This window comes from Metopolophium dirhodum, chromosome 6 (assembly GCF_019925205.1).
Source record: "Metopolophium dirhodum isolate CAU chromosome 6, ASM1992520v1, whole genome shotgun sequence".
Lineage (NCBI taxonomy): Eukaryota > Metazoa > Arthropoda > Insecta > Hemiptera > Aphididae > Metopolophium > Metopolophium dirhodum.
In genome coordinates, this window is record NC_083565.1 from 30446969 (window position 1) to 30474118 (window position 27150).

The window sequence follows — 27150 nt, forward strand, 5'->3', positions numbered from 1 at the left end:
TCTTATTAACAATATAGTAGGAGCCTTGTATTAAATTTTTGAGTTTTTCAACCAACAATTAAAATTTTATTAATAATTATAGAAAAAAAAACTGAAAATGTCCGTAAACAGCTCAAAATGTTTGGAAAATGTTATGGTGTATAGAAAATACTAATATTAACATTCAGTCATAAATTGCATGTACCTATGGTCATTTGTTTTAGAGTTGCACCAAAAACAAAAATCGATTTTCTCAAAAACAGATTTTGCGTAAAAATTTCCGTTTTTCCTTAATTTTTTTTCTGTTTTTCACGTCGCTTTTGAAAACTACTAGGAGATTTTTACTTTTGACCCCCCAAAGTACCAACTAGATTCACTTTCCTATCAGAAAAGATGACAGACACAAGAGTTTTTGTGGTATGTACTGAAAAAGATAATATGGGGCCACAATATTTGGTTTGCACACAGGCCTCAATAGTAGCCAGCTATAGTTACGGCACTGGTCACTACATTGTAACCTGGCAATTTACAATGACAATTTTACAAGAGATCCATTGTCCGTAAGACCTCGAGTTTCGCGACCTGCTCTGTTATCCACTAGACAATAATTGCAAAAATAGTTATAATATCTTAGTACCTATACCATAAAAACAATTAAAATCGCCGTAAAATATCGTGCTGCATATGAAAACATGTGTAAGAATTACAGAATCGGGAACTTCGTTAAACTATAACTTAACTATAAACAATAATAAGTTCGATTGACAAATTCTGATCGCACCGTCGTTCTTAATTCGACGAAGAAGGTATATAAGTTTAAAAAAAAAAATCAATATTCTTTATAGTCGCGGAAAGCTAGAGTGACGACGAATTATTAAAAATCCCAAAATACTGAACTTCATTAGGTCATATTATAACTTCAAAATCAATTGACACTGCCAAATTCTGAACGTATCTATCATCGTTTTTCGTATACCAACTGCGTGAGTTAATCTGTAAATTGAAAAAACTTCGATTACCAATTTTGACTTAATATTATATTTTAAAGTATAAACATTTTTAATTAACGTTTAACATAACTTTTTATAATATAACACAATCATAATTTATTTATAAATATATTGTTGGACTATAAGTAATGTTTGGTTGTTACCAGGTAATCTGTAAATTTTAAAAGCTAATTATTTTTTTAGTTTAGCTTGTTTGTATACCGCTATTGTATACTATTTATAACATTTTAAATTTACTTATACTGTTTAAATCTCATCAAACTTTACGACATGTCAAGTGAGACTAAACTTTTTGGCAATCCTCATTTTACATCGGGATATTAATATTGATCCAATGATGGTAAATGATGAAATGGCAAAAAGTTTTCTAACCTAAATTCAAAACAAAGACTTTTAGATTCTGAGCGGAGCGATGAATGTATAGACTTTACAATGATGTGTGTTTATTTTTATTTATTTTGTGTCTGGGTAGTACAACTTCAACGCTTTTCTTCGACTGTATCTTGTTCGATTTGAAGGGAATCTAGTTGGCGCATAATATAGGGAGGTAAAAATAGCCTTTTCAGCTTTTTTAAAGTAATTATTTTAGATTCTGAGTAGAGCAATGAATATGTATTGAATATTGATAATACAAGTACGTGTATTTTATTTATTTAATAGTTATATTTTCGTGTCTGAAAACACTTTATTTCTAGGATATTTTTATCCATCTCAAATAGTACAAACTGTCCGCCATATTGACAGTTATTACTATACCTAGTATCTAAAACCAGTGTTTGGAAGGAATGAGTTTCAAAAGGAACGGATTCCTGGAACGAATTCCTTTTTATAAAAAAAAAATGAGAAAATTAACTAGTTCTTTTTTTAAAGGAAAAATAACAAAATTGTTCGTTCCTTTCTAGTTCCATTATTTTACGCAGATAAATATGTAAATAATTGAAATTAAGATATATTTTTTTTAATGTGTATAATGTATACCCAGGCGCGTACTACAGGCCCACCGGGATACCGGGATAATAATAAATAATAATTGTTTTAAAATTGAATAATAATTGAAAAGAGAAAATTACATAAGCGACAAACAACAATTAATGTTGTTGGTTAGTTTTAGTTTCTGGTAATGCAACTTTTGGTGTACTGGATCATATTACTATTACGTATATCCGTTGAAAAACACATATTTTATTTTAGATTTCTAATGATTACTAGACAAGACAAAGCGGTATGCGGGTATACGGACAGTTTAGATTAGGCTCCGAATGTTTCTGTTTATAATAAAGTTATTTATAAATTACATGGATTATTTATTATCAATGATAATATTATTAACCTAGTACCTATTATACATTATTATTTTATTTCATTAATTTGAATTTCGTCGACGGGTTTAGTTATTTTCTACAATTTTAACAGTTTGAACTGATTGCCATACAGCCCAAACAGGTAAGTTTCTGATTATTCTTAATTTCTAGAATAATAAATGTCTTAAGTAGGTAATAAAAACTATTAAAGTAATAATTTGAATAAATTGAAAATAGTTTATAATTTTAAAGCGGTTTTAGATTTGTTGTGTTGAACCTAATTAGTGTTATATAATTATATACATAATAAAATAATAATCATATTAAGACAGGATTTTGAAATTAGTAGGTACACAGAAAAGTCAATGTAAAAGTTACCTAGATACTATTGAAACAATGAGATGTAAGTGGAAAAAGTATTACTACTTACTTTTTATTTTAAATTTTTCAATAATTCTTATTACGTAACTACTACTATTGTTGTGTTTCATAGGTAACATAATATTACTATGAATTTTGTTTATGTTTAATATATAATAGTTTGAATAAAAATCATTACTATTAGCATATTATTTAGTATTGACTATTGATCATAATAATATAATAAGGCGATCTTTCTCGGCTGGATTGTATGCACAAAATTTTGCGTTTATGGCGTTGTGTTTAATATTTATTAAGCCAGAATTGAATGCGTGCGGCTGATATAAACCTCGGAACAAGTAATAAACTTATTGTGTGAAAAAAGTACAAAAATGTTAAGAATGTTGAAAATTTAGTTTTTAAACATTTCATTCAACTATTTGTATATTATTTTTTCTGTATAGAATTAATTTTAAGAACATACTATTCATATTTTATAATTTATACTATGCAATCATTATCATTTAAATAAAAATAACTATGTTAATATTGTTGTGTATTTATTTTTTTTTATAGAACTTAAATTTAAATGTAGATTTGGTTTATTATTTAAGTTCATGTTAATTGAATAATTTTTTCTTATTTCTTCTGGCTTAGGATATAGGTATACATGAGACCCATTGCTATTAGTAAGTATAGTAAGTGGACCTTAAAATTAATATTTTTTTATATATAATTATATTCAATTTCCCGGTAAGGAAAATGGACCTATTACGCGCCTGTGTTTACCTATTGGTTATCGAGTATCGACGTTAAGACAATAGTTGGCCTGCAACTATTTAATGTTGAAGAAAATCTCAAAATAGAATTATAAAATATGTAGGTACCTACTCGTAGTTATATATTATAATTAAAAATTAAAGAAGTATGCATATGAAAAAAAAACATTGTGATGATTAAATTAGAATTTTTATTTTATTTGGAACTAAAAAAGGAACTCGTTCATTTTCCAAAGGAACGACAAAGGAACGAATTCTTTTTTTTTAAGGAACAAGGAACAGAAAGAATTGCTTTTTATAAGAAACTTGCCAAACACTGCCAAAAACAGTAAAAACCGTCCACGGTTTTAATTTTTTCTAAGTGATCGTACAAAGTGACCTACAACCATGCTGGTTGTGTCGCTGGTCCAATATATAGGTAGGTACCTACTATACGCCACGATAAACATATTGAGCTCTTTACGGCGGCTTCGAAGGTGGAACTTAATAAAATAATATAATAATATATTGATTTATTTGATTTATTGCGGTCGGTGTATTATTAATATATTATAATGTATTGTAGACACCCGAGAAGAGCGATATCCATAATACATATAGTTATATATACCTATTTAAGTCAGTTTTCCACGGGATGGATTCGAGATCGTTCGTTTTTCCGCGGGCAAGCCGGCCTCGCACAATCCACGGCCCTCTTTATAGGTAAGTTTTTATTTCGTATTATTATTACTATTATGTAATAGTATGATCTAACTATCTAAGGTGGTAGGACGTACCTAACTAGAATAATATTATTATAGTTCGCCAACCATCAGTGTATTCATTATCTGGATGATGATTTATGATAAACCACAGATATATAAAAATATAATTTTTATATATCTGTGTGATAAAGAGATAAGAAAAATAATTGATAATCCAATGATAGCCGGTTGATTAGTCGCATACGGCAATCCGCTGCATTCTGCCGTGAGCCCGTGACGGTAATATTGTAGTGATGAGAAATAATATTATGTTCTTGACGTTATATGCTGTCTACGTAATTCTTATTCTGTACTATTTCTATTGACTACAGAATAATATAATATAACACGGCTTTAAACACATATAATACTAACTTCAGGTTAACTACAAAATAAAATAGGTAAGTTCATACATAATATTAATATGTGTATTATATTGAATCAAATATTTTATCATGTTTTTAGGTACTCTGTATAGTTACCATACTGTATGTCCGTAAAAGAGATGGATTCGGTAAAACGTGTTTTACGATGGACAAGTGGCCAAAAGCAAGTTCTGAAAACCAACGGATGTAAACCTCAAATATACATAAACAGCTGTCACACTCACAGTTTATTTGAAGTCCTACAAAGTTTACGACGTTTTAGTCATTTTAACTGCTATCAAAATAAATAATAATAACGAGTTTTATGTTTTTAGAGAAGAAGTGTTATGTGATATTAAGTTAGAAACAGATGACGGTGTAATAGTGTGTGCACATAAAGTTGTTTTAATATCAGCTAGTCCATATTTCCGTGCGATGTTCACCAGTTTTGCCGAAGAGGATAAAGGTGTTGTAAATTTAAGAGAGTTTGACTCCAACATCTTACAACTGTTAGTAGATTATATTTATACTGGTGATATCATGGTCACCGAACATAATGTAATGGTAGGTATATAATATAAATATTTAATTTTTGATAGCCATATGCTATGTGTCAAATAAAAGGATGTAGTAAAGAAACTCAAACACAATATGGATTTTTATGTAGTGTTTACGGTGTACTTACCATAGGTCATACAATTTAAAAAAAGAAAAAGTTGGGCTAGAGGGTACTGGTCAGCTGTACGCATGATGAGTCTTGTGTATCACTATAATGGATGTGTTAAATTTGAATTCAATGATATAATATTGAAGATTATATATTGTTATACTATTCTTAAGTTTAATTTATATTATAATATTTATCCAAATAGTTTTTTCAGATTGCCATTTATTCCAAAATAAATAAATTTATATATAACCATAGTATAAGAAAAACGATCGTGAACTAAAACTAGGTCTGTCAGTCTATATAATAATTATAATTATATTTTTGAATTATAAAAAATTAATTTAGATTAAATTTGAGCTTAAAATATCTATTAAAAAGACTGTATATGCATTTTTTTTTAATTTTAAGTTACACTATGAAATAGATACATATGAGAAATATTGTTTTAGATTTTCAAACCTTAAACTATGATTTTTAAATGCTTATGAAACAAAATCATGACAATATCATTTGATAGGAAATCATTAGTTTACGGTTTGAAGAAAAAATTGTATGAATTTCTATCTTAACTGTTCATTTTCTTTTTTAAATCAACTAAAAACAATTGTGATGATATAAACAAGACTAAATGATTTAGCAGGACTTCACGTATCTTATATAGAAACACCCTGAAAGATGTAAATTTCTACAAAACTATTTTAAAAGATTTGTTTTTTTATGAATTCTTCCAAATTTACTGAAAATTAAAAAAATTGTATGGAGTTTTGAATTTATATATTAATGCTTTAAAAAACTATTCAATAAAATATGAAAAGTTGCAAATGTTGCAATTAGGTAAAATATAAATGTTCCAACCACATGGAATTTTTAAAACTTTTAGATTATAACCAAAATTAATTAAATTAATTATTTTTGTTTATTTGCTAAGGTTTTATTACCAGCTGCAATGCTCTTACAGTTGGATTATGTTAAAGACATGTCTTGAGTTTTTACTAAAACAACATCCTGCAAATTGTCTTGGTATCAGAGTATTTGCTGACTTTTATAACTGTATGGAATTGTTGTCAAGCTCTGAAGCATACATAAAAACACATTTTTTGTAAGTTCTATTAAATAACTGTCAGTGGATTTTATAAATATTATAGTCATGATTTTCAGAAATGTTGTTGAAACTGACGAGTTCCTATCTTTGTCTTCTAAAGAAGTGATTAATCTAATCTCCCGTGGTGACATTAACGTTCCATTTTAAAAAAAAAAATATGCCTCCTAAAATTCGTAATTGTTGTATATAATTAGGTATTGATGGGAAATCAATATATTTATGCTGTTTGTAAGGAATTTAATCGAATCACAAGATTCACAAATACTAATAACAGGTGGGTGGGTGTTTGGGTAGATGATATATCTAATAAATTACGTACATTTTTGCATTATTTAAAAGTTTTTAGCAGTTTATTAAATTAAGTATTTAATTCTACAGCTTGTTTGCTGATTACTAGGCTATACTGCTACAGTATGGAATAATAGGTGGTTATACTTTTGTCGATCTGAATAAAAGAACCCCACTTTAACTTTACCATACACAGCCATTTGTTATCTCAGACTTACAAGCACGCAAAATAAGACATTTTACGCTCAACAGATCATAGTTAGATCCACCAGTTCAAAAAAGAATGAATTGACCTCTTATAAAATGTAAAGGTAAGATTATTATTATTATTATCTAGGGCATCATCTAAGCTTTTTGTAATATTTTAATTTTATAGGGAGTTTATTATATTAAGATGTACAAACAATTTACAATTCTAAAATACTCAACTTGCTTTACAATTAAAATATGATAAAAATCCATAAGATGCCCTAGATAATAATCACACCTTTAAATTTTATAAGAGGTTATTCACTCTAATTTTTAAACAAACAGAGTTAAACGTTATTTGCTGATCGTATCATTTGGTATATTACGCATTTTTAGGACGTAGATAACAAATGTCTGTGTAGAGTCCTTCTAAGAGAACATAAGATGATATTTTAGAAGTTAACAGTTGAAAAATAATAAATTTGACTCGATAAGTTAAAAGTTATTACTGAAAAAATTATTAACTTAACTCAGTTTAATAAAAAGTTTATGTACTTTTTGTAATTAGTATGTGGATCACATAAAGAATGACTGCGTTCTTTCTAATTACTTAAATTATAATATTGTAATGTACAGTGTATATGTCTATTTTACATCACATGATTTTTTATTTTTTTTATTAGATAACTTGCGGCAACAGTGGTCATTGGGTGTGGGGGAGGGAACTGTAGGTTTTTAAATTGGGTAGGTTGCTATTTCTGTGTGTTGTGTTTTGGCAGAATTTCTAATGGGGCACCCGTAGGTTTCTGCCATGCCCCGGGTGGGGGGATGGCAGCACTTGTTCTCCGGACACCGTGACTTGCCCGAAGAAAATTGGTATTTTTTAAAAATCTTGAACCCCAAACTAACACCATATTATGTAATTATTCACTATTCATAAGTTCAATCGTTTAAAACATATATATATTTAATTTTTGAGCAATACCCTGAAATATTTTTTTGTTTTTATCTTAACAAATAAGTACCTCTTTACGCCAAGGAAAAAAAAAGTTTGCTTATGTAATTTGATTTAGTTATATATTAATTTAACCATATTTATTTGTTGCAGATATTTGAATGTGTTAGTAATCGGGTAAAACATGAATTAGATTGTACATATGACAGTTTGCCTAAATTAATGGAACATGTTCGTTAGTCGTTAGTACCCCAAGAGAATATATCAACAATTGTAGACGAGGAAACTCTTCTTAAAAATAATCCTAAATGTATGTTTTTTTCATCATTGTGCTTTTACTGTAAATTTATAATCTTATATAATATTTTATAATATTTTAAGGTGATGATTGATTTTGTCAATGAAGCTTCAAATTTCCATATTCTAAAGAAACAACGGCACATTACTATGCCACAAACAATTCGTAATTCACCTAGACAGACTGGACTTAAAGTATTACTGAATTCTGATTTCAAATTATCTTTTCAATACCATTCTATTTACTTATTTTTTTGCAGTGTCTTCTTGCCATGGATAGTGGATCAGGAATGAGGAAGTGTTATACAAGCTGGTATGATCCAGCAACCAAAATTATTGTATAAAAAAATAGAAATGAGTATGCAGTTTGGAGGAGGATGTCGTCTAGCCTTAATAAAAGAACATTTCGTTTTTGCCTTGGCTAATAAATATATTAATTCAAGATCAATTGAAATGCTTGACTTATCTTCACAATCACTCCAATGGAAATCAACAGTTAACATGTTAGTCGATCGCAATTTTTTTGCTGTTGGTGTATTAGATGATCGTATATACGCTGTGAGTTATACCATTAAATAACCTAACCTATAACTAATTTTGTGTTATTTATAATTATAATAATATTAAATGATAGGTTGGCGGAGCAATTGGTGTTCTCCTTTAAATAGTGCAGAGGTGTTTGACATAAGTATTCAAAAATGGCAATTGATATCTAATATGTATACTGAGAGAATGGACCCTGGTGTTGCAGTACTCAATAATTTTTTATACGTGGTAAACTTTTTTTTTAATTATTAGTTTTGAATATGTACATTTAATTAAATTAAAATCTGTAGGTAGGAGGTCATAACCACCCATCTTCTTTGAGATCTGTTGAATGTTATGATCCTAGCCTTGACACGTGGACACCAGTCACACAGATGTCTACAAATCGCCCCTGGTTTAGGAGTCTTAGACGGTGTAATGTATGCTAGGTGGTAGTCATAAAATTGTTTTAAATAATTTTAATTTTCTATTATATTATCTCTGAGTAGACTTCTATTTAAAATAATCTACATATTTTCTTTAAATATTTTACTGAAAATAAGGTCTACTTATTTACAGAGTAGGTAATAGCGTAATACCATACAGTTGACTGCAGTATCACACATTTTTGCCCTTCACCTAAATTATTTTTAGTAGAAAAGAGTAGGTTCTAATTTGTAAAACAGAAGTTTGTATCGACACATTGCACTCTTCAAGTAGTACAAAATAATCCCCATAGGTACTTTAGTATATACAAATTTCTTTCTATGTAATGTTAATTCATTGAAAATGTATTGTGTATTGTTGTCAACTCAGCGTGTTTAGAAAGACTAATACAAATGGAGTAACTTTTGTTCTAAGCAATATTTAATAATTTATTTTTTAATTTATCTTTAATATTCTTATACAATACTAAATACTATTTCATAGCAGTATATAACATAAAGTAACATACATTAACAGTATTTGTAAATAGCAAACAGATGACTATAATGACGTATGCCTCCACGTTTTTATGTTTTTTGGCCTGGATACACGTTTTTCGTTTTACTGCTAATTATTTTGTGATTTTCGTTGTCATCGTTATTTATTAACCAAAAAAATTTATGGTTCATAAATCATTTACTTATAGATGAAAAGTACCGAGTTATTCTAGATAACCTTCACGCGATATGCATAATATACAAAATGTCCCTAAATATCCTATTCCTTGCACTGCCCAGATTTTTACGAAAAGGTGATATGTATACAATTTGATTATAATATTATATTGAAGTCTGTCTACAATATATGAAACCCGTCGGAGGGATGTGACCGCGTCGTCAAAAGGCGTGAAGTAGCTGCCCTCGCGACATATGGCTAAAGGTGTAACAACCCCCGAGGGAATGGTCTTATACTCCCCGTCACACAGTGGTTATCAATGTCTACAATATACTACAAATTATTTTTCATTACACTCATAACAGATTATGACAAATTATGTATCAACAATAATTGAAATAATACTATAACATTCTAAGAGTCAACATATTTTGATAATTTCATCAAGTATTGACAATTTTTGAATAAATTACTTATCTGTATTGGTTTCTTAGCTAAGTTTTTATTTTGGTTTTCCGGACGCTCTTGAAAACTTCTAGAAATGTTTTACTAATTATCCTTCAAAATACCATTTGAATTAATTTTCCTACCAGAAAAGATACTGAAGTAAGGTGACGAAAGACACAATCAATTAAAAATTAAACACATTAGTGTAAAATCAATATCGCTCCACTCAGAATCTAAATTATCTCTCAGTAAACTTCTAACTAAATCATCTACATATTTTCTTTAAAATATATTCTTATGAAAATAAAGATTATTTATATTCAGTGTAGGTAATAGTATTATTATTCTATACTGTTGACAACGTATTTTTGACCTAAATAAATTTCAGTAAAAAAAGGTTAAGTTCTTATTGAATAACAGAAGTTTGTATTAACAAAAGACACACCTTAAGTAGCACAAAAAAAATGAATGAATTTGAAATAATTTGGTTTTGCCCAACGCTTTTAAATCAAATTAATGGTGTTAATGTATATTATTATGTTATTTTTTGTTATGTTATATAAACTGTAAATAGACACCTTGCCCTCATCGTATGTACGCTCTGAGCTAATGACTCTCTAGAATAAATTCAGATCAGCACTGTTAGCTTTGTTTAGGTACAATGGTGTGCGTTTGTCGAGCCTACGGTATCTAAGCCTGGGCATAAACGAGTTAAACAGTTGATGTTAAGTTAATTTTAACCTTTTAAAATTTTATATTTACTAACTTGACTAATGTTTATTGATATAAACTTAATAAATAACGAGTTACTTTTTATCAAATCCAAGTTAAGTTAATTTATAAATAATTAAATAATAAATATAATACAATTATTATTGATGATACATATGATACTTTTTATTATTTTAAACCATATTACTGACTATTTATATATTAAAAAAAAAATGACTTAACTTAACTGAGCTGAAAAAAAAATTAGGATACCTAACTATAAACTTTAAACTTATTAAAACGATTTCAATCAACTTAACTTAACTCAATTAAAAAATATTATCATTAACTTGTCCAGGCTTACAGTACGATCATCGCTTCTCGCGTATGAATCACTTATTGACAACGTGTCTGAGGTTAATGTGATGCTAAAATGCGATATATTACTGTAGCCTCAGCGATCTTACTTCTCTGGCCTGACCTATATTAATAATAAATTAAACATCTTAAGATATAACCCACCTTATAATTTTATATTGATGACCGTCTACAATCTACCATTTTTTGTACGTAACGTTAATTTATTCATATTAGTCAAATGTGTATTGTACGTAAAATGTATAATTGTGTACAACATAGGCCATAGGGTGTACAGGATGACCTGACAAATGAAATAACTTTTGTTCTTATCAATATTTAATGATTTATTTTGTATTCATCTTGAATATCTTAATACAATACAAATATTACTATTTCATAACAGTTTACAACATAAAAAAACATACATTAACAGCGTTTGTGACTCGTAAAGATTTGGCTTTATGATTACGTATGCCTCCACATTTTTATATTTTTTAACATAAATAATAAAGTGTAAACGTTAAAATAATAAAATGTTTTACCTTGAGTAAGCTTTTCGTTGTCATCGTTTCTTATAAAACAAAATAAGATTTGAGTTATTGTCGAGTGTTCGAGTTATTCTGGCTGGTAACTTGGACGCGATATGCGATCTACACACATTGCCCCTAAATTTCCTAACCTGTGCGCCGCCAGTTTTACAAATTTTCCGCGATTCTATAAAATTTGAAAATTAAATTGTATATTATTTTAGTTGCCGACTTACTTATAATACTTTTACACTAATTTACTACCCGATACCATTTAGGAGGGGTCTGTAGTGTGAATTATATCGAAAAATAATTACTTCACGTGGACAATTCTCAGGCCTAGTAGAATTGTCGGATTTTGATAACTATTTTTTGATCTGAAGGAAAAAGATTTCCTACATACCGCATCGAACTCCGGTTTTTTAATTTATTAAAACATAAATTATGGGGTATAAATCATGTTCACAATTCTTAAATGTTTGTAAATATATTTAAATACCTACTTTCCTAACCCTTACTTACCCCTGTCGGCTGTCTATGTAGGTATGTATGTATTATTTTTTTACCTACCTTAACACCTTATAAGGCACAAGAAAATACTGGCAAAAATTAATATTAAAAAAAGGTGTGTAAGTAGGTGTCGCTCTGCTGTACAGTAGGTTACAAGTGGGTCACTGTAATGGATGGTGTTAAATTTGAATTCAATGATATAATAAATATTATTTATTGATTGTATAAGAAAAACGATTCTGAGCGAAAACAACCATCCAGCTAATGATATTACTAAGTATATTCAGTGATATTAAGGTGAATATAGTAATTTATGTATAACCTATTTACGTGAAATCTTGTTTTAAATTTTCAATCGTTAGCTATAAAAGTTAATGTATAACATTTTATAAATTTTTAACTACAAAATAAAAAAACACACGTCATTGTAAAATCAATACATTCATCGTTTCGCTCAGAATCTAAAATTGTGTATCAAATAACTAAATAGAGAATTTGTATAAAAATTACATTCTAAATAAATTTAGAATTTAATTATTGATTTATCAAATTGTTTGATTTTGTCGAAACACAACTGTAATAGTTCTGTATAAAATAACATAAACTAATTATTTAATATTAACCATGCATTTATATAATTATATGGTATAAAATATGTATTAAAAGTTGTAATGTTAGGTAGGTACGGACTACGAAGTACCTTATTCTATAACTTATATTACGAGTTAGGACACATAAGTACCTAGTTGGTGCAATTATAATACATAATAACTAAATAATTAATAAATACACACTAATTACTATTTAGAATTTACTATATTGCACATTTGCACCAATTGTATTGTTGTAACTTGTAGAACTTATTACTTGTCAATCGAATTTCAAAAATGACTAACTAGTTAGGTACCTACCTATACCTTCACGTGTAGGCTCAAACTTAATATGATCCTTATGATGCTATCAATGTGTTGATTATAGTATATACCTATAAATAAATTATACTATTGAAAAGATATAGTACATAAACATATTATATCATATTAATCAATACAAAATATTATATTCAATTTATACATTATTAATTATGCTTACAATAAAATAGTACTTTTTATGTGTATAAAATGATTAAATTAAATATTTAAAATTAATAATAAATAATTTAAATTTTAACTTTGATCGCGTATTTGATAAATGATAAAAAGAAAATTACCTAACTATTAACTACCTTATATAATATAATATTGTGTGTTGCGAGCGTTTATTTGAAAAAAGTAATTTACAATATTATACAATATATTATTATCATTATATACTTTAAGTGCAGTATACAAATATTTGTTTTGATCATTACTTAAGACTTTGGGAATCGGAATTCATTATCTTGCAAAGTTGCAAACTTATTAATATTTAACACTAAATAGGTATGAATGGTATTCTATTTGTAGTGTACTTTATTTCTGAACGAGTATTCAAATTTAAAACTATTATGCCCCGGGTGGGGGGATGGCAGCACTTGTTCTCCGGACACCGTGACTTGCCCGAAGAAAATTGGTATTTTTTAAAAATCTTGAACCCCAAACTAACACCATATTATGTAATTATTCACTATTCATAAGTTCAATCGTTTAAAACATATATATATTTAATTTTTGAGCAATACCCTGAAATATTTTTTTGTTTTTATCTTAACAAATAAGTACCTCTTTACGCCAAGGAAAAAAAAAGTTTGCTTATGTAATTTGATTTAGTTATATATTAATTTAACCATATTTATTTGTTGCAGATATTTGAATGTGTTAGTAATCGGGTAAAACATGAATTAGATTGTACATATGACAGTTTGCCTAAATTAATGGAACATGTTCGTTAGTCGTTAGTACCCCAAGAGAATATATCAACAATTGTAGACGAGGAAACTCTTCTTAAAAATAATCCTAAATGTATGTTTTTTTCATCATTGTGCTTTTACTGTAAATTTATAATCTTATATAATATTTTATAATATTTTAAGGTGATGATTGATTTTGTCAATGAAGCTTCAAATTTCCATATTCTAAAGAAACAACGGCACATTACTATGCCACAAACAATTCGTAATTCACCTAGACAGACTGGACTTAAAGTATTACTGAATTCTGATTTCAAATTATCTTTTCAATACCATTCTATTTACTTATTTTTTTGCAGTGTCTTCTTGCCATGGATAGTGGATCAGGAATGAGGAAGTGTTATACAAGCTGGTATGATCCAGCAACCAAAATTATTGTATAAAAAAATAGAAATGAGTATGCAGTTTGGAGGAGGATGTCGTCTAGCCTTAATAAAAGAACATTTCGTTTTTGCCTTGGCTAATAAATATATTAATTCAAGATCAATTGAAATGCTTGACTTATCTTCACAATCACTCCAATGGAAATCAACAGTTAACATGTTAGTCGATCGCAATTTTTTTGCTGTTGGTGTATTAGATGATCGTATATACGCTGTGAGTTATACCATTAAATAACCTAACCTATAACTAATTTTGTGTTATTTATAATTATAATAATATTAAATGATAGGTTGGCGGAGCAATTGGTGTTCTCCTTTAAATAGTGCAGAGGTGTTTGACATAAGTATTCAAAAATGGCAATTGATATCTAATATGTATACTGAGAGAATGGACCCTGGTGTTGCAGTACTCAATAATTTTTTATACGTGGTAAACTTTTTTTTTAATTATTAGTTTTGAATATGTACATTTAATTAAATTAAAATCTGTAGGTAGGAGGTCATAACCACCCATCTTCTTTGAGATCTGTTGAATGTTATGATCCTAGCCTTGACACGTGGACACCAGTCACACAGATGTCTACAAATCGCCCCTGGTTTAGGAGTCTTAGACGGTGTAATGTATGCTAGGTGGTAGTCATAAAATTGTTTTAAATAATTTTAATTTTCTATTATATTATCTCTGAGTAGACTTCTATTTAAAATAATCTACATATTTTCTTTAAATATTTTACTGAAAATAAGGTCTACTTATTTACAGAGTAGGTAATAGCGTAATACCATACAGTTGACTGCAGTATCACACATTTTTGCCCTTCACCTAAATTATTTTTAGTAGAAAAGAGTAGGTTCTAATTTGTAAAACAGAAGTTTGTATCGACACATTGCACTCTTCAAGTAGTACAAAATAATCCCCATAGGTACTTTAGTATATACAAATTTCTTTCTATGTAATGTTAATTCATTGAAAATGTATTGTGTATTGTTGTCAACTCAGCGTGTTTAGAAAGACTAATACAAATGGAGTAACTTTTGTTCTAAGCAATATTTAATAATTTATTTTTTAATTTATCTTTAATATTCTTATACAATACTAAATACTATTTCATAGCAGTATATAACATAAAGTAACATACATTAACAGTATTTGTAAATAGCAAACAGATGACTATAATGACGTATGCCTCCACGTTTTTATGTTTTTTGGCCTGGATACACGTTTTTCGTTTTACTGCTAATTATTTTGTGATTTTCGTTGTCATCGTTATTTATTAACCAAAAAAATTTATGGTTCATAAATCATTTACTTATAGATGAAAAGTACCGAGTTATTCTAGATAACCTTCACGCGATATGCATAATATACAAAATGTCCCTAAATATCCTATTCCTTGCACTGCCCAGATTTTTACGAAAAGGTGATATGTATACAATTTGATTATAATATTATATTGAAGTCTGTCTACAATATATGAAACCCGTCGGAGGGATGTGACCGCGTCGTCAAAAGGCGTGAAGTAGCTGCCCTCGCGACATATGGCTAAAGGTGTAACAACCCCCGAGGGAATGGTCTTATACTCCCCGTCACACAGTGGTTATCAATGTCTACAATATACTACAAATTATTTTTCATTACACTCATAACAGATTATGACAAATTATGTATCAACAATAATTGAAATAATACTATAACATTCTAAGAGTCAACATATTTTGATAATTTCATCAAGTATTGACAATTTTTGAATAAATTACTTATCTGTATTGGTTTCTTAGCTAAGTTTTTATTTTGGTTTTCCGGACGCTCTTGAAAACTTCTAGAAATGTTTTACTAATTATCCTTCAAAATACCATTTGAATTAATTTTCCTACCAGAAAAGATACTGAAGTAAGGTGACGAAAGACACAATCAATTAAAAATTAAACACATTAGTGTAAAATCAATATCGCTCCATTCAGAATCTAAATTATCTCTCAGTAAACTTCTAACTAAATCATCTACATATTTTCTTTAAAATATATTCTTATGAAAATAAAGATTATTTATATTCAGTGTAGGTAATAGTATTATTATTCTATACTGTTGACAACGTATTTTTGACCTAAATAAATTTCAGTAAAAAAAGGTTAAGTTCTTATTGAATAACAGAAGTTTGTATTAACAAAAGACACACCTTAAGTAGCACAAAAAAAATGAATGAATTTGAAATAATTTGGTTTTGCCCAACGCTTTTAAATCAAATTAATGGTGTTAATGTATATTATTATGTTATTTTTTGTTATGTTATATAAACTGTAAATAGACACCTTGCCCTCATCGTATGTACGCTCTGAGCTAATGACTCTCTAGAATAAATTCAGATCAGCACTGTTAGCTTTGTTAAGGTACAATGGTGTGCGTTTGTCGAGCCTACGGTATCTAAGCCTGGGCATAAACGAGTTAAACAGTTGATGTTAAGTTAATTTTAACCTTTTAAATACTAACTTGGACCCGATATGCGATCTACACACATTGCCCCTAAATTTCCTAACCTGTGCGCCGCCCAGAATTTTTACGAAGAGATGATAGTATACATTATACTACATATTATATTACATAATATACGACAAAACTCGATTATAAAATTATATTGACGACTGTCTACAATACACGACAATATTAACTAAAAGTTACTTAAACTCGTTATCTTTTTTTGGTACTAACTTTTAATTTAATAGGTTACCATTGTATCATGACTTATCGTGTTCACATCAACTTAATATTTTATGTACAGATGTATAATGTATTAAAATCAAATTACATTTTTATGTCACCCATTCTTTTGAATTGTAGTTTGAGATTTTTTTTTGCGTTAGTTTTTATCGTATCTCTTCTAGATGAAATAATTATTGAAATGTCCTAGACCATACACAGAGAATTTCTAAATTAATAAAGTTAATATATCATTACTGATTTGAGTTTGACATATATTAGGTATAATATATCGGTGGGCGTCGGTCATCCCATAATTGGAAGTTTATTTTAAATTAAATATTATTTTTTAATCAAATAATACTGAAAAATATATATATATATTTGATTACGGCATCTGAACATGTTTTTTGAATTTAAGTAACTATATAGCATTATAATTTATTTTTTCTTAATATGAACTGTAGTTGAAACAAAATTAAGTCTTAATTAGATTTAAAATCCAATTAAAATCCAATTTGCAATTTGTAATTGTTAAAAATGTTCTAAAGTCCACATAAAATTAGTATAATATTGTTAATAACGTTTACTCGTTAACATATATATATATATACTCGTTTATAGAGATGATATATTGAGTAACACTCCAACACACCTTTAATTTTTCCGTAATTGGAAAATAGTAATAATTCAGAATCGTTATTAGTTGTATTCGTTCCAACACGTCTCTTATCTTTTCGTTTATAGAAAAGTGACAATCATTCGGATTTACACTAATAAAATGTAGACAAAAGTAAATTGATTATAAAAAATATAAATAGTTATGGATTTTAAAAATAAAGATAAAGAATAAACCATCCCGGGGATCAATATTTACCATAATATGATGTTTAAAAATATTATTTTTTTTAAAAAACCTTATACATCATTCAAATTCAACTTACGAGGATTTAGAAAATTTTATTTAGGTATGAAAACGTCCAAAATTTACCAGAGAATAAAAAAGTATATTTAATGATTAAAATTTAAAATAAAAAATATTAACGCCTGTCTAACTATATTAGATAAACAAATTAAAGAAGACTGTATTAGACATAATTTTGTTTCCGAATACGATGATTTACATATCGATGTATATTATAACGGTGTAATAGAGTTAAAATAAATTTATGTAGAAATAATTGTATACCAACACTGTAATTTTCGCCAAAAAAACAACCCCTAAAAAAATATATATGTAATTTATATTAATCCACCATAAGTGGACTTTAGTAAATACGACAAACTTGGTATAACTTTGATACTTTAGAGTTAAATCCATACAGTTACGTACAAACAGCACGGGGTCTGCGATCTACCGCAGGTGATATATATATAAATTATTCAATACGTAGGTATTACTTATTATTCATAAAACGTAATACTTAGGTACCTACCTCATTTAACTTTATATTATAATAAATGATTTATTTTAATAGTATAGCTATAAATGCACCATCTTTTTTAATATTTGTACATTCGGACTTTGTAGTTATTATATACATTTTGTAAAATAACGGTAGTATATTATAATAATTATAGTATATAATAGTAATATTAGTATTTTGACAGTAGCGTACACAGGATCATGAAATGGTGGAGAAGGGCTAAGTATAAATTAAACCAAGTATTTGCAATTTTTGTATATAAATAACACCTTTCTTAGGGGTGAATGGGAGTGGAGGGGTAAACACTCAAAACTCCACCCTATAACGCACCACCACATGTATTTTGATACCTGTGATTATTTTGGTACCCTAGCCCAAATTTTGAAGTTACGACATTGTAATTGAGCTATTAATTTTAATTTTTTTCTATAAATGTTAATAAAAAAAAAAAAACATTTTGCAGATTAAAAATATTGAAAATGTAATATAAGTTTTTTCATGAATTGTTCATTTACCAACTATCAAAAAATATCAAAAATACTTATTAACAATATTTTTGAATAAGCGTTTAAAGTTAGAATTGTTACGAAATTTATCAAAATCATAAACATTTGAAAATTATTTTGGAGTTTTAAATTCATAACAATTTAACGCATAGGAGGGTAATTGCATTATCACAATAATCGCTTCATCTGAAATTATAATATGTGGTCGACGCCCAATTTTTCAATTACCTATTTCTATTTACAAATTACAATCTACTTCTTAGTTCTTAACTTTTCTCATTAGTCATTACAATAAACAAATAAGTGTATACTCTAAAGCCTATGATTAAGACAAATTACCAAGTATGTACAAAGTACAAAGTAGGTACCAATGTTTCAAAATATATAATTTAATAAAATTATCATATTATTGTACATGGCAATATAGTCCAGTATATAACGACTACCTATCCAGACCTTTTACTAAATGGTCCAAACAGTTTATAATATTTTGTATAATATAAATTTATTTTATTAAATATTTATACTTAATAAGGTAATTATTAACAATTGTTAGTTATACGTTTTCATTTCATTTTAATGCAAATTATACTTGACCACAAAATTCAACCTCGGTAAAAAATATAATTCATAGTTTATAATTTGTTAATTGAAAGTTGGTAAACAAGAATCGTGAAATCTCAATGTCAAATGCAATACCCGAAATATTTTTGTGTGAGTGGCAAATAGGTGGACAACGATAGTAGTTACCTACCTAACGACTGTGTGAAATCCAGACGAACATTAGCTAAATCGTAAACGTTTTCAGAGAAGATCATCAGAGATAAGGCATCTAATGGTTCTATTAGTGATAATTAGTTCATTTAAAATTGTCAAAACTGTACGATTTTCTTCGAACCACGCAAGTTTTGAATACAGAGTACAGACCATACTTAGATACTGTAAATGGCTTAAATGAATTGAATACTAATAGGGAATATCGCTTTTTTACAGAACAATGTTATATAATGCATAGTATACATTATATTTATATTTTATAGGTAAGTACGGTAAAAGGAGCCCAGTGCCAGTTTTACAAATTTTCCGCAATTCTATAAAATTTGAAAATTAAATTGTATATTATTTTAGTTGCCGACTTACTTATAATACTTTTCCACTAATTTACTACCCGATACCATTTAGGAGGGGTCTGTAGTGTGAATTAAATCGAAAAATAATTACTTCACGTGGATAATTCTCAGGCCTAGTAGAATTGTCGGATTTTGATTACTATTTTTTGATCTGAAGGAAAAAGATTTCCAACATACCGCATCGAACTCCGGTTTTTTAATTTATTAAAACATAAATTATGGGGTATAAATCATGTTCACAATTCTTAAATGCTTGTAAATATAGTTAAATACCTACTTTCCTAACCCTTACTTACCCCTGTCGGCTGTCTATGTAGGTATGTATGTTTTATTTTTTTACCTACCTTAACACCTTATAAGGCACAAGAAAATACTGGCAAAAATTAATATTAAAAAAAGGTGGGTAAGTACCCTGTGTGCAAAATATATTCTCATAGATATTACATAGTAGTCACATTGAGACATGTGAAGTTTATAATTTTGACTCAGAAACTTCTCTGAGACATTACCGTGATGCTTAATGCCCGGTATTGTGAAGTTAGTGCATGCGATGTCACAAGACAATGGTCTATATTCCGTCACATTGTAACTTCCATGTGCAGTCACCCATTCTCATCTCATTAACTTCACATAAAGCTCACATATGAAATTGTTCAGGAAAAAAACCAAAAAAAACTCTCATTAGTTGTCTATACCGTCGTCTATGTCAGAATCGAACCGGGTACCCCTAACTTAATGAACCTACGCCTAACCTACTGGGACAACCTACTGAGATATAAAGTAGTGTATTATATGGTATATTTAGCTTCTTTAACAATCACGAGTTCAGTAGAACACATTATAACACAGTCGACAATGAAACCTCCCCAAATAGGATATTTAATATATATATAACGGATACCTCCCATTAGCTGACACCTATTAATTTCCAACGTTACTTTTGGGAACGATAACTATCATTAATATATTCTCATTTACACCTTCGAATAGTGGACATTTCTGTCAGTCCTGGTGGTGTCTGCTATTCAGAGGTTTTACTGTAGATTTTTACTTTTCACATATTCGACTTTCATAAATTTATTTGTGTTGTTTAATATTTCTTACCTTAATTGTTAACTTAAAAGGGGGGTCAAAGCTTTAGTGTCACCTAGTTCGTTCAAATTTTAATAAGTTCATTTAGAGTGTTTAAAATTGATTGTGCCTATAGGCTATACTTATTGACCATAGTAATATAGTATTATATGCTTTAAACTTATAAAAAGTATTAAGTATTAACCTATTCAAGCTTACCTGTTACAAGTAATAATTATTATGTATTAAGAAAATTAGGCAATCCAAACCTTGTATTCGGTAAGTAGGTATCTACCTTGTTACTATACTTATAGTTATTAAACTAAAATTATGTACCTATAGGTACCTAAGTAAATTTAAAAACAAGTCATTAATTTCAATTTATTAAAAAATGTAATTCTTTATTAATATTATTAAAACTTTAAACTATTAAAACTATAGTAATTAATAAAACAAATTTATAATTTAGTGACCAAGCATAAGAATATTTAGTAATTTATTGTAATTTATTGTAATATTATGATCTATAGAACTAGGATAGGCACTTATCTGTATCTTTAATAAAGAGAGAAAAAATACATACAAACATATCAATTAAAATGTAACTACTGTTTATTGTTAAGTAAAAAAAAAATAATAATAATAATAATAAAATATATACAAAAAAATGATATGGTATGTAACAATGCAATAGCTACTGACTTGTGAACATCAATTGGGAATGAAAAACATTTAAACATTATAGAATCCACATCTATTGATATTAGTGGAGGTTTTGGAATAATATCATGAGCATAAAATATTTTTATGATATCTGATGACATAGGATGGTGGAACATTAGAGATAGGTTATACTTAAGAACTTTAAATTTAATTGTGCCATTTATAAATTTAAGTATGTGTACTACTTTTACTAAACCATGATCTTTTACATAAATAAAACTATCTTTTAAGTTTGAATTATTTACAAGAAAATTTTCAAAAATAATTTCTTTATAATAGGTTTCATAAACAGACTTATTAACTGAAGGGTCATAATTAATTTCATTTTTGAGAATGGGGTAGTTAAGTTTAACAGAAGTAGATTCAATATTTATTTTTTCTATTACACGGTTATAAATATCTTCAAGGGGATACCTTGCATTCTTACAACTTTTTTTTACAAATTGCAAATAGTTTTCGTATTTGAATGCAGAAAATCTATCTAAACATCCGTGTGTTAGTACAAAGTCTGCAATATGAATTAATCCATGCACATTGTAGCCTACATATTCTGGACCATAGTGAGAAGGATATTCACTTACAAACTTTTTCAATAACATTTTAGCAACGCTGTTGTAAGTATAACATGTTCTAGGACAAATTAATAATCTAATAGCACAACATAGAATCATAAAATGGTTATAAAAAGTAGTTTTTAAACGTCCTCTCAAAAAAATTGGTCCTGTGTATATTAGAAAAGTCCTAAACTCGCTAGCTTTCCAGTACTCAAACTCATCTAATGGCCTTGGTAGGCGATTGAATTCAACAGGCAAAAAAGATTTAATGTTACATAATTCTTCATAATACTTTCAGGGTTTACAAGCCGTACTGGTTTTTTACCTTTCACCCAAAAACTTAACAATTTTTTCATAACTCCTTAACAGACATTGTGCATGTATTCTAATACAACTACAGATGGTATATCAACTGGCAAATCTTCTAAAGGACTTATATCTTTGTGATAAAATTCATCATTTTTTTCACGGAATGATAGGTTATTTCTTAAAGAAACATCCATATTTAAATATGCCATACGATTGTTTATGAAATCACCTTCAACAGTGCAGGAATTACACCCATGGTACGCATTATGACCTTTAACATTCAAAATAAACGCTTTTGCCGGAGCGTCACATACAATTTGCCCAACCTTAAATTTTAGTATTTTATCATTTATAGTAATACCATACAATAAAATATTTTTCATTTCACTTATAAATTGAGTTAAGTATTCATGGCTTGAAGTAGGTTTTTTATACTTACCATGATATAATCCAACAGGGATTACAACTTGTGATAAATGTTGGATATTTACAAAAGAAATAAGTATAGGCCAAACACTTGATTTTGAACTCGATGTGAGAGGTAACCCAACAACGTTCATTCCCAATTCTATTATAATGTCTGTATCAAAACTATCAAGATGCATGATTAAAATCTTAGACATCATAAATTCAACACCAAAATGAATATATGACCCTGGATGTATACTTATGATTCTATGGTCCTTTAGTTTTGGTGTTTTAAGTAACGTTCTAGCAGTTCGGGGTAGATCATGGCCTTCTGATATCAATATTACTAAAAGTGCATTCACACAGTTATGGGATACATGGTATTCCATTATCCATTTATTTAGTTTTAAATCTAAGGAAGTTTTCTCTGCATTGTCAGAATTAGTTATGTTTTGAAATACCATTGTCGTTAATATTATTGTCACTACTAAATGTTATCCTAGTATTATCATCTAATTGTTCAGAAGGTTGCAAAATATTATCAATATTATTTGTTTCTGTATACACCTTTTGATGAAAATTATTCAAATTGTTGAGTATGTGAGGCTGCACGAATGGTTCAGAAATATTTTGGGTCATGTCAGGAGATGACTGTTCAGTTATTTTACTTTTAATACACCGTAAAAAATTTCTTTTAGACATTGAATTCATATCCTTTTTTCTCCTTATCTATTATTTAAACAAATTGATAAGATATTTAGTAATTATAATAACAAATATATTTAATTAGATGCAATATGAATAAATACTATGAACATTACAAAATATACTTAAAAAATCATGTGTTTATGCTTTATACACCGTTATAAAATAAATTTAAAAATCATGTATTTATACTTTATACACCGTTATAAAATAAACTTAAAAATCATGTGTTTATGCCTTATACACCGTATCTATAAAATATTTTTAAATAATATTTAAACAAACTTAAATAAAAAACATTTCATTTTTTTTCTCGTGATTGCCGTAGACTTCCATTTTTAAACCAGTCTTTTACACTGCTCTCAAATTCCAATTCACTCGCTTTAAATGTCTTTAAGCAAACATCTGAAAAATAACATAAAACCAGATTAAACCAATTGTTTATTGGAGAAAATATAATTTACGGGATACCATTTAAATTTGTTACAAATATTGAAACAAATATTGTGGATACATAACGACAATTAAAAGTTGTTATTATATATATTATACTAAAATCATTAAATATATTAATATATTATATTTTTAAATTTGCTTAGGCAAATAATTTTTAATAAATGTAGTTAAATTACCTTCTATAATTGTTGTTAGTTTTAATTGCTTCAGCGGGTTATTATTCCTAAAACCTGTCCATGAATATTGAGTGGCTAATTCATTAGTAAAAACTCTTGTGAATACTCTTTTGGTAAAATTGTGAACATTAAGACCACCAATTTGGGTTACAAAATTGATCTAAAAATGCATTTAATTGATGTTAACAGCTGTGTTGTAAAAGTTGTATTAAAAATGTTACTTACCATTTGTTTTTCAAATGTAGCGTCTAATAGTTTTGTTTCAATATTTTGAAGAGCTTTAACAGTTGCGATTGGGAACAAACTAACTAAGTTATTTTCATTATTTCTATTTAAAGATATACTGTCTTTCATTATTGTATCCAACTTCTTATCAATACGTTTGACATATGCAAGTATGGTAGCAATTTGTTCAACCATATTTTGATGATTTTGCATTTGATTCACTACAAAATTATGAATTACAATAAATTAAGAATTATGTTAACATTTATATTTACAATATGTACTTATTTTCAATTAGTTAACAAACAAATATTAGGTAGGGACTTATAAATGGTTATAAAATTAAAATAACATCAGTCAAAATTATTTAGTATTAAGATACATACATGGTATAATATTACTATTTGTTTCCAATGATAATATTTCTGGTATTGGTTCTTCTAATATACTGCCATTTACACAATTTAGTGCACCTGAAAATTCAAACAGTATGATTACAAGTTAAACACTATCTTAGTTCCTGAATATTGAGCAATATTTCATAATTTTGTATCTAAAAATCATTGTTAGTTTAAATAAACGTTGCTTATGTAATTGAAATGTTAATACCTCAAAATATTAATATTATTGCTACAAAACAAAGTTTATAAAGAATACAGTAATTTTGTGTAAATTTTAGACATACACGAAATAACATTTACTACTAGATACAAAAAACTAGAAAGCTGTAATACTGAATTATTTATATACATACTTGTTATGCTTTGAAACATTTCATTATCTGTTTGAAAATAATCTGAACTTTGCGTGTTGAATAGTCTACTGACCACTGATGTTTCATCATCTAATACTTAAGCTGTTTCTGCTGTCTTTGTAGCTGTTTGGTCCTGGTCACTTTTTTTAACTTTTATTGGACTCAATGAAGCACTGCTGAAAGCTAAAACAAATTGAAAATAAAATAATATTAATTATTATGAATATATAGACTTGTATGTTTATTATTTATTTATATTATACAAATTAATATTAAGTTAATTAATTTTAGAAATATTTGAAATATTAATTTAGGAAACTTACAGCTGTCATTATCATCCTGTAATGTCTTATAAAATCTTCTTTTCTTTTGTAACACAGGTGATTTTGGAGTAACTCTTACCATGTGTTCTGGCTCAGAAGCAGATGCAGAAATAAATATCTGCCTTTCTTTTATTGAAGCTTCTTTATAATTATCTAAATATATTCAAGAGGTTGAATTAATTAACAAAATTAGTTTTTTAAAAAAAATTGAGATATAATACAGAAAAAATTTAAGTTGAACTATTGTAAATTGTCTATAACTCATCATAATAACTCATAATACAAATAGTAAATGTTGAGATAGGGAAATAGGTATACTGCAGAAGATAAAAGTAATAATAAAGGTATACATAATACAATAATTGTTGTTACGAGGCATAATATAAATTGACAATTAAAAGCCCTACTAGCTACTATATAAGGCAAAATATATTCTTTAGTATTATAAAAATGTCTATCCAGTGTTAACTGTACTACAAAACAAAAAGATTACTTATAAACTCCCTATATAATACAGGGTATTATGTTTATAATTTCAACAAAAACATTGTCAACAATTTGAAATAAAAATTAAAAATTTCTTACCATAGTATTGAGATATTATTTTAACCGGATATGTTGGCCAATCAATGCCATATTCAGCATAATCTGATATTATTTAAGGTATGTTACCAGTTTTTGGCCATCGAGATATACACATGTTGCCACATGAAATAATCCAACTGTATGGTATTACCGAATATTGGTTTTCTTTCTTGAAATAACCAACAGTCCACTAAATTATATGAAAACATTGATAAATACAAAGGCATCTAAATATTTTTATATATATATATGTATATGTATATGACACTTGGTAATCTTATGAAGACATACTTAAAAGTAATTTCCAAACAGTAAAAGATACTCAATTCTGTCACCTTTATTAAGATGTTTTAATTATTTACAAATTACATTGAATACCAAAGAAATGTAGATATAGGTATTCAAAATATTACAGGAAATGTTTAATTCATAATTTTATTATATTTAGGTATATTTTACAGTGTTTTATACTAGGTACCTATTATAGACTATAGTAAGCATACCTGAAGTTAAAACAATAAAAAATATATAGGTAGGTATTACACATCATGTAACAAAAAATATCATAACACATGAACAAATCAATAAAAAATGATATTATAAATATAAATAATAT

The 27150-nt window shown here is 27.6% G+C and overlaps 2 protein-coding genes and 2 pseudogenes across 4 annotated transcripts in view; 2 read left to right on the forward strand and 2 right to left on the reverse strand.

Annotated features, from left to right (window-relative positions):
• The first annotated feature begins 4703 nt into the window (after positions 1-4703).
• On the forward strand, positions 4704-8047 carry LOC132947678 (kelch-like protein 2; annotated as a pseudogene).
• Positions 8048-8122: 75 nt separating this feature from the next.
• The window catches only part of LOC132947228 (uncharacterized), a 31938-nt gene continuing 12910 nt past the window's right edge, over positions 8123-27150 (forward strand). For 2 of the 3 annotated variants that reach the window (XM_061017469.1, XM_061017470.1), the window contains exons 1-7: positions 8123-8233; positions 8299-8596; positions 8673-8812; positions 14003-14159; positions 14231-14341; positions 14407-14704; positions 14781-14920. The gene's annotated coding sequence lies outside the window, so the exon portion shown is untranslated. Of the gene's footprint in view, positions 8234-8298; positions 8597-8672; positions 8813-14002; positions 14160-14230; positions 14342-14406; positions 14705-14780; positions 14921-14982; positions 15137-27150 lie in introns of those variants that run through there. The other variant, XR_009664858.1, reaches the window with a different exon arrangement.
• On the reverse strand, positions 21702-23501 carry LOC132947358 (uncharacterized; annotated as a pseudogene).
• Positions 24317-25221, reverse strand: LOC132946227 (uncharacterized). Its single transcript, XM_061016110.1, has 3 exons — positions 24873-25221; positions 24648-24807; positions 24317-24420 (listed from the first exon to the last, which is right to left on the reverse strand). The coding sequence occupies exons 1-3, from the start codon at positions 25083-25085 to the stop codon at positions 24317-24319; spliced, it is 477 nt and encodes a 158-aa protein (XP_060872093.1). The 5' UTR covers positions 25086-25221.

Excerpts from the sequence above, each read along its gene's own strand:
- LOC132946227 (XM_061016110.1), bottom strand. The coding sequence starts at position 25,085 with ATGCAAAATCATCAAAATATGGTTGAACAAATTGCTACCATACTTGCA. Across the intron at positions 24,808-24,872 it reads CTACATTTGAAAAACAAATG|ATCAATTTTGTAACCCAAAT; the intron begins GTAAGTAACATT and ends ATGCATTTTTAG. Across the intron at positions 24,421-24,647 it reads ACTAACAACAATTATAGAAG|ATGTTTGCTTAAAGACATTT; the intron begins GTAATTTAACTA and ends GTTATTTTTCAG.